Source organism: Triticum aestivum, unplaced genomic scaffold, assembly GCF_018294505.1.
Source record: "Triticum aestivum cultivar Chinese Spring unplaced genomic scaffold, IWGSC CS RefSeq v2.1 scaffold133450, whole genome shotgun sequence".
Taxonomy (NCBI): Eukaryota; Viridiplantae; Streptophyta; class Magnoliopsida; order Poales; family Poaceae; genus Triticum; species Triticum aestivum.
In genome coordinates this window covers 88,735-97,941 of record NW_025228201.1, presented here as the reverse complement: position 1 = coordinate 97,941, position 9,207 = coordinate 88,735, and the positions used below count along the sequence as shown (strand labels likewise).

Here is a 9,207-nt window from a genome sequence, read left to right as displayed (position 1 = left end):
GATAAACCTTTTCCAAATTAGTCCGCTCTCAAGCGTGGACCAGTGGCTAGCATTCTCTTTTTGACGTGAATGCCATGAGTTGTCCATCACAAAATCCATTTGCACATTAGCCAGAATTTCAGTCCACATATCTGAAAATCGACTGAAACTAATGATGGTCACAAAAAACTACGGAATGCATGGCAAAACCATTGTCATCGTCATACCCAATCATCCATCAACTCGAACGGCTTCAGTAATTCCATTGGCTCAAGGGGAGTGCAGTTTTTTGTAGCTCATCCTTCGTGGTACCTGCTATCGTAGCCATCCATTCTGTGCTCAGTTCCATGTGGATGTGTGCATCGATGGAAAATTAGCAACTGGCGCCAGCTCTCAAATCTTAATCTCCTGCCGCTAGGACTAGTAGGGACTGTAACTGATGTGACGTTCTTTTTGTCCATCTCCCGTCAGATTGAGACATAGTGCAGGCCCCTCTCTCTTTTTGCATGCAGCGCATACTTCTCTCGTGAACTTTACATGCAACTCTCTCTCTTTTTTTCTTCTGTCTTTCGATAAAGTGTGCTCTCTAAGAGCATATCCAGCCGTTGGCCCCCCAGAGGGCTCGAAAAATCACCACCTGGGGGCGACCCAGTGAAAAAATCGGCTTGGGGCCGTTCGGGTTCCCAGCCGCCGGCCCCAGGGTCGCCCCAGAAGACGTTCAACTACATCAACCGCGTTAAATAACGCTTCCGCTTTCGGTCTACGAGGGTATGTGGACACACTCTCCTCTCTTGCTGCTATGCATCACCTAGATAGATCTTGCGTGATGGTAGGATTTTTTTTTTAAATTACCACGTTCCCCAACACAGGGATGTTGGCCTCGAAGAGCAAGTACGCCTCCCACTCATGAAGCGAGCGGCGGCCGAAGCAGTTGGCCGCTGCCCCATCGTCGGGGAACCGTTCAGCCATCATTGCGGGTGGGCACGGGGAGAGAGGCAGAGCTCGGCAGCCGCGCGCGGGGGGAGAGGCAGAGCTCGGCGGCGGGTATGGGCGGGTGTGGCCAGAGGCGAGGGAGAGGCGTTGTTTTTATAGCTGGGCGCCATGTGTACGCATGGCGGGAGGGGGGGGCATCGCCGTGCCGCCCGTGAGGAATCAATGGAAGGCTGACCGGCGGCAGCCTTGGCATTGATTCCCCGCGGGAAACCGAGGCGTTGTGAGGACTACGAGGCGAGTGTCGCTTACTCGGCGGGCCCGCAGTGCGTTCGCGCCAAAATCGCTCGTCCCGGTGCCTCTGGGCGCCCCCCAGCGCACCGGATTTGGTCTGGGTACGCCGGCGCCAATTTCGGCCCAAATCGGCGAAAAACAGGATCCAGGGGCGCGACTGGGCCGATATTTGGGCGTCGGCGTGAAAAAATAGCCTGGGAGGGCCTGTTGGCGGCGTGGCTGGAGATGCTCTAAAGATGTCAAATAAAAATTCTAAAAGTCACTTCCTCGAATAAGAAATCACTATTACTCAATGCACATGGGACGAAGGGGTGGAGGCCGAGCTAGGAAGGAACTTTGCGTTGGCTCAAATGGACTTGATTACATTACTTGATTCACAGTAACTTCTTATACACAAGTTCCTCACAAATGTTATTCTGAACTCTCGACTATGCAGTGCAGATACTAAAACGTGGTAGCGAATGGCAGAAGACCACCAAAAAATACCCAAGCGGCTACGCAAGCAACTGATGATAAATAGTAATGTCGATCACTCACTGACACTGATCATGTAACCGGTGATGAGATTTTGGTGCTTAGCCGGACAGTGGCAGACCAGACTCAGTGGTGGCCGTGGTATCCACCACCGCCGCCGCCGCCATAGGTGGGCGTGGGAGGGACGGGGTGGTAGTCCGGCTGGGGCTGCGGCTTGGGCTCGGGTTTGGGCACGGGGCCGTAGTCCGGGTGGGGCTGGGGCTTGGGCTCCGGCTTGGGCAGCACGGGCTTCTTGTGGTGGAAGTGCTCGATGATGTGCTTCTTGATCGGCCCGCACAGGGTCATGGACGCGCACTCAGGCGACGCCGCGGACGGCGTGGCAGTGTTGGCGCCGGCCATGATGCCGAAGGTGGTGCCCTCGGACACCGGCACGATCTTGGATGGCTCCTGGCCGGAGCACGGCGCGTTGGAGGCAGCGCATTTATATGGCAAAAGCAACAAGAATTGGAGCTAGCGCCGTGGATTGGCTGCTTAGAAACTTAATTTGAAAGCAATCTTACAACCAATCAGAGCTAGAAGCATTTGAGCACTAGAGCTAGGTGGCATGATAACATCAAAACTTCTCAATCTTTCAATATAATAAAACCGGTTGCAATCGTACATATTTTGTTCTGCAGTTGATAGTTGTATATCCCCGCGAAAAAGAACAAGAATTCTATTAGTTATATGGATCAAATCACTCTCGAGGACACATGGTAGTTTCATCAAGTTACTTTCATCTTGTTTATTGAGTTAACATTCATTGCTTTGATAATTTGTTGTGCGGTGGAACCTATAGTAATGTGTTGTTCTCACTTTCATCAAGATTCATTGAGAATAATTAAGATAGCATCTAACCATAACAATAAACTTTGGGGTTCCAACAGCCCCTCGTACTAATTCATAAACTTAGGATTTGGTAATTCGGTCACTCCAACAATCTACCATAGATAAACTAATCAAAAAATACTCTCCTCTAGGCTTATGTTGATCAAGTGATATGCAGTCGATGTTCGCACATCACCACTACAGAATTACATCACAACCTAATATCAAAATATTGAACTATATTTAAATTCACAAGATTAATGGTAACAATGTTTCTCCCATGTCCTCAAGAATGTTGGTCCCAATGAACTATATTAATATTGAACTATATTTAAATTCACAAGATTAATATGCATTGGTCCCACTGATGATCGGAGTGTTGGTGATGACGATGACTTCGAATTCCCTTTCCCAGGGGGATGAGTCTCTGGCAGATCAGCCGGCCAGAGGACAAAAAGTGCTCCGCCTCTCTTCCACCTCGCAGACGACTGGCTTTAAGGAGGGAAATCCTCATGGCTTGGCTCCAGCTAATAGATAGGTTGGGGTTTTAGTCCTCATAGGGGCAATGTGTTGGGAAACATAGCATGCAATTTCAAAAAAAAATCCTATTGAATCATGTTTGCATTTGGTTATTCGTTTGTAGTGTGCATTGTTCGTGTATATTGACTCCTTTGATTCGCATCAAAACAATTCTTACTAAGACTTTGCCCCACCTTAATTTATTTTTGTGGTCCACCTCTAGGATAATCCTATACAAAAAACCAGTGTCTGCCCCTCTGCCTGACGCGAAATGGTGCACTTCTTCAGACATTGGTGATGCGGGTAGGGATTCCATGATGGCGTCATCTTGAGTGAACATGGCGAGGAGCTTGCCGACGACGTGCATTTACACAATGGGCGGGCACACGTGGTCCTTCCTGTTGGGGAACGTAGCAGAAATTCAAAATTTTCCTACGTGTCACCAAGATCTATCTATGGAGAAACCAGCAACGAGGGGAAGGAGAGTGCATCTACATACCCTTGTAGATCGCTAAGCGGAAGCGTTCAAGAGAACGGGGTTGAAGGAGTCATACTCGTCGTGATCCAAATCACCGGAGATCCTAGTGCCGAACGGACGGCACCTCCGCGTTCAACACACGTACAGCCCGGTGACGTGTCCCACGCCTTGATCCAGCAAGGAGAGAGGGAGAGGTTGAGGAAGACTCCATCCAGCAGCAGCACAACGGCGTGGTGGTGATGGAGGAGCGTGGCAATCCTGCAGGGCTTCGCCAAGCACCGCGGGAGAGGAGGAGTAGGGAGAGAGGTAGGGCTGCACCAAGAGGGAGAGGTTCTCGTGTCTTGGGCAGCCCCAAAACCCCCACTATTTATAGGAGGAGGGGAGGGGGCTGCGCCCCCTCTAGGGTTCCCTCCCCAGGGGTGGCGGCAGCCCCCAGATGGCATCTGGTGCGGCCAGAAGGGGGAGAGGGGGGAGGCGCACCTAGGGTGGGCCTTAGGGCCCATCTGCCCTAGGATTTGCCACCTTCCCCACTTCCCTTGCGCCTTGGGCCCTGTGGGGGGGCGCACCAGCCCACCTGGGGCTGGTCCCCTCCCACACTTGGCCCATGATGCCCTCCAAGGTTGGTGGCCCCACTTGGTGGACCCCCGGGACCCTCCCGGTGGTCCCGGTACGTTACCGGAAAAACCCGAAACTTTTCCGGTGACCAAAACAGGACTTCCCATATATAAATCTTTACCTCCGGACCATTCCGGAACTCCTCGTGACGTCCGGGATCTCATCCGGGACACCGAACAACATTCGGTAACCACATACAAACTTCCTTTATAACCCTAGCGTCATCGAACCTTAAGTGTGTAGACCCTACGGGTTCGGGAGACATGTAGACATGACCGAGACGTTCTCCGGTCAATAACCAACAGCGGGATCTGGATACCCATGTTGGCTCCCACATGTTCCACGATGATCTCATCGGATGAACCACGATGTCAAGGACTCAATCGATCCCGTATACAATTCCCTTTGTCTAGCGGTATTGTACTTGCCCGAGATTCGATCGTCGGTATACCGATACCTTGTTCAATCTCGTTATCGGCAAATCTCTTTACTCGTTCCGTAACACATCATCCCGTGATCAACCCCTTGGTCACATTGTGCACATTATGATGATGTCCTACCGAGTGGGCCCAGAGATACCTCTCCGTTTACACGGAGTGACAAATCCCAGTCTCGATTCATGCCAACCCAACAGACACTTTCGGAGATACCTGTAATGCACCTTTATAGCCACCCAGTTACGTTGTGACGTTTGGTACACCCAAAGCATTCCTACGGTATCCGGGAGTTGCACAATCTCATGGTCTAAGGAAATGATACTTGACATTAGAAAAGCTTTAGCATACGAACTACACGATCTTTAGTGCTAGGCTTAGGATTGGGTCTTGTCCATCACATCATTCTCCTAATGATGTGATCCCGTTATCAATGACATCCAATGTCCATGGTCAGGAAACCGTAACCATCTATTGATCAACGAGCTAGTCAACTAGAGGCTTACTAGGGACATGGTGTTGTCTATGTATCCACACATGTATCTGAGTTTCCTATCAATACAATTATAGCATGGATAATAAACGATTATCATGAACAAGGAAATATAATAATAACTAATTTATTATTGCCTCTAGGGCATATTTCCAACAGTCTCCCACTTGCACTAGAGTCAATAATCTAGTTCACATCACCATGTGATTAACACTGACAGGTCACATCACCATGTGACCAACATCCAAAGAGTTTACTAGTGTCACTAAACTAGTTCACATCATCATGTGATTAAGACTCAATGAGATCTGGGGTTTGGTCATGTTCTGCTTGTGAGAGAGGTTTTAGTCAACGGGTCTGCAACATTCAGATCCGTATGTACTTCGCAAATCTCTAGGTCATATTGTAAACGCTGCTACCATTCTCCACTTGGAGCTATTCCAAATGGTTGTTCCACTATACGTATCCGGTTTGCTACTCAGAGTCATTCGGATAGGTGTTAAAGCTTGCATCGACGTAACCCTTTACGCCGAACTCTTTATCACCTCCATAACCGAGAAACCTATCCTTATTCCTTTAAGGATAATTTTGACCGCTATCTGGTGATCCACTCCTTGATCACCTTTGTACTCTCTTGCCAGGCAAGTGGCAAGGCACACATCAGGTGCGGTACTTAGCATAGCATACTGTAGAGCCTACGTCTAAAGCATAGGGGACGACCTTCGTCCTTTCTCTCTTTTCTGCCGTGGTCGAGTTTTAAGTCTTAACTTCGTACCTTACAACTCAGGCAAGAACTCCTTCTTTGACTGATCCATCTTGAACACCTTCAAGATCATGTCAAGGTATATGCTCATTTGAAAGTACCATTAAGCGTTTTTGATCTATCCTCATAGGTCTTGATGCTCAATGTTTAAGTAGCTTAATCCAGGTTTTCTATTGAAAAACACCTTTCAAGTAACCCTATATGCTTTCCAGAAATGCTACATCATTTCTGATCAACAATATATCAACAACATATACTCATCAGAAATTCTATAGTGCTCCCACTCACTTCTTTGGAAATACAAGTTTCTCATAAACTTTGTATAAACCCAAAATCTTTTGATCATCTCATCAAAGTGTACATTCCAACTCCGAGATGCTTACTCCAGTCCTTAGAAGGATCGCTGGAGCTAGCATACCTTTTAGCATCCTTAGAATCAACAAAACCTTTCTGATTGTATCACATACAACCTTTCCTTACGAAAACTGGTAAGGAAACTCGTTTTGACATCCGTCTGCCAGATTTCATAAATGCAGCTAATGCTAACATGATTCCGACGGACTTAAGCATCACTACGGATGAGAAAATCTCATCGTAGTCAACTCTTTGAACTTGTGAAAAACTCTTCGCCACAAGTCGAGCTTCATAGATGGTGACATTACCATCCACGTTCGTCTTCTTCTTAAAGATCCATTTATCTCAATGGCTTGCCGATCATCGGGCAAGTCTACCAAAGTCCATGCTTTGTTCTGATACATGGATCCTATCTCGGATTTCATGGCTTCTAACCATTTGTCGGAATTTGGGCCCACCATCGCTTCTCCATAGCTCGTAGGTTCATTGTTGTCTAGCAACATGACCTTCAAGACATGATTACTGTACCACTCTGAAGTAGTACATATCCTTGTCACCCTACGAGGTACGGTAGTGACTTGATCCGAAACTTCATGATCACTATCATAAGCTTCTACTTCAGTTGGTGTAGGTGACACAGGAACAACTTCCTGTGCCCTACTACACACTAGTTGAAGTGACGGTTCAATAACCTCATCAAGTCTCCACCATCCTCCCACTCAATTCTTCGAGACAAACCTGTTCTCGAGAAAGGACCCGATTCAAGAAACAATCCCTATTGCTTCGGATCTGAATTGGAGACATGATGATCGCCATTCTTCATAATGAAGAGTCAGGGTCTATATTGTTTTATGCTATTTTACCTTAAGGGTGTTTAGGTCATGTCCTACCTGATACTGATGATCATGTGCTAAGAACAATTATGTAGGGTTGGGTTCGATGACTATGAGGATGATGATCGTATGACTTATTATTAATAATGAGTAGAAGTTGTATGATGATGCATGATTAGTAGGACTTGTTATCATATATGATGATGTATGATGTGAGCATGCATGAGTTATTATATCAGCGGGTGAAGTGAACATATATAGCAGCAGCGTTGGTAAACCAAGGACGAAGATATAAGAGAGGACACTTCTCTCTATTAGCTAGCTAATAACAACCTAAAAATAACCCCCAAAACCCATAAAGCAGCCACTTTTCTAAAAAAACATGGACTTTTGGTTCCGGTTGGTGCCACCAACCGGGACCAAAGGCCCCCTGACTGGGCTTGGCGCACAGGGCCACGTGGAGGCACATTGGTCCCGATTCGTGTTTGAACCGGGACTAATGGGTGGAGGTATTAGTAACGACCCATTAGTCCCGGTTCATGAACCGGGACTAAAGGCCCTTACAAACCGGGACTATTAGGTGTTTTCCTACTAGTGGCAGGTGCTATGCCTTTTCATTTAAGGAGGGGGAAAACTTTACACTAGTAGTGAAGCTACTAGGAAAAGCTGAAAAAAGAATAAAAGACCCAGTACAAAAAAACCTATTGCTCCCATGCCTCATCAAAGAGGCTGATCTCATCGTTAATCTTCGAACACACACAGGGTTCATTTGCTGATTTTTGAAAACTCTTCGATTTCGCTCATTCCAGAGGTTCCATGCATGCCACGTAAGCTGAGAAGGTGCAATCATCAGTGCCCTCTCCTTTTTTCCTGAGAGGCAGGATCGTCTCCCACCAGGTCCCAACAGAGGTTGAGCGCAGCTCTGCCTAGCTTGCCAGTGGTCACGTATTTTGGTATGCAGTCTAGACCTGCTTGGCGAAGGGGTAACCGAATATCAGGTGGTGGGCAGACTCAAGCACCTGATCACAAGTGGAGCAAGTATCCTGATGATCCAGCCTCTCACAAGCAGTCGATCTGCAGTCCAAAGTCTGTTCTGCAGCAGCGTCCAGACAAAGAATCTAATACTTGAAGATGGCAAAACTTGCTCCAAACTTGAGGCAAACCCTCATGCACCTTAACGACTCCGAGCTTTAGATAGCAAAAAGACGAGTAGGATTTACCAACTGCACATGAGGGAATTAAAATCAGCAGGTGTTGCAGATATCTGTAGGAGATGAAGATTATGTGCCTTTCGAAGCACATCTTGGCGCTTGCTGCCGTGGCGCACCTCCCTCCTTTTCTGAAGAGAATAGAATCTCATTAAATTCACCAATGACCACCCACAGGAGATTAGATTGAGCATGCAAGTATTAGCTGGTACGTATGATCCCAACTCGGCTCCCCATACAATCCCTAAAGCCTTCATTCTCTTCCATTTGATTCCTCCACCATCACATTGATGACACTAAAAGTGGTAGTCTGGGAGTAGATCCTCACCTCCTTCTTTCAGACTAAAAGCAAACCACCTTTCCTTCCATCAAGGCTTGGCGCAACGATTTTGTAATCCATCCTCGTTTTCCTTCTCAAGCTGCCCTATCCTCATCCAAATGCGTTTCAGACAGAAAAAACGCATCTGGATTATGTCACCTCTGGATGTCCAGAAGCAAAAGAACTGTCGGGGTTCCCAAGAGACCCCGACAGTTCCAACTTATTAGTTTAATTGCTCCAGGCGATCCTCCCCGGAGGAGGACGTCGATGATCGTTTGGTGCATCTGAGGAGGACGCCGATGGAACAACATGGTAGTGTATTACTGGAATCATCTCATCTAAATTTAACGGAGCATCTTTGAATGGTCCTTCCACACGCACACACACGATCGAACCTTCCGCACTTCGGGTGGGTAGGTGTTTCAGCAACACCCCCATAATCACCCCCATTGCTAGCAGCAAATGACATCGGCAGCGTCGCACAATCAGGCGGTTTTGTGGGGAATCTTTATAATAAATCTGATCTTTTTGCAAAAAATAAACCCAGCTCGTCTAAGAAGAACCGAAACGAACAACTTATATAGTTTTTTTTTTGAAGAACAACTTATGTAGCTTTAGTGGTGTGCACGGGACACACGGGAAAACCA

General features: G+C 47.4%; 1 protein-coding gene across 1 annotated transcript in view; it reads right to left on the bottom strand.

Moving 5' to 3' along the window:
- Positions 1-1,733: 1,733 nt before the first annotated feature.
- Positions 1,734-9,207, bottom strand: part of LOC123173682 (proline-rich protein 4-like) — a 13,570-nt gene continuing 6,096 nt past the window's right edge. Inside the window, exon 3 of the mRNA XM_044589942.1 lies at positions 1,734-2,155. Within this exon, the coding sequence (XP_044445877.1) occupies positions 1,804-2,155 (352 nt within the window). The 3' untranslated portion in view covers positions 1,734-1,803. The remainder of the gene's footprint in view (positions 2,156-9,207) is intronic.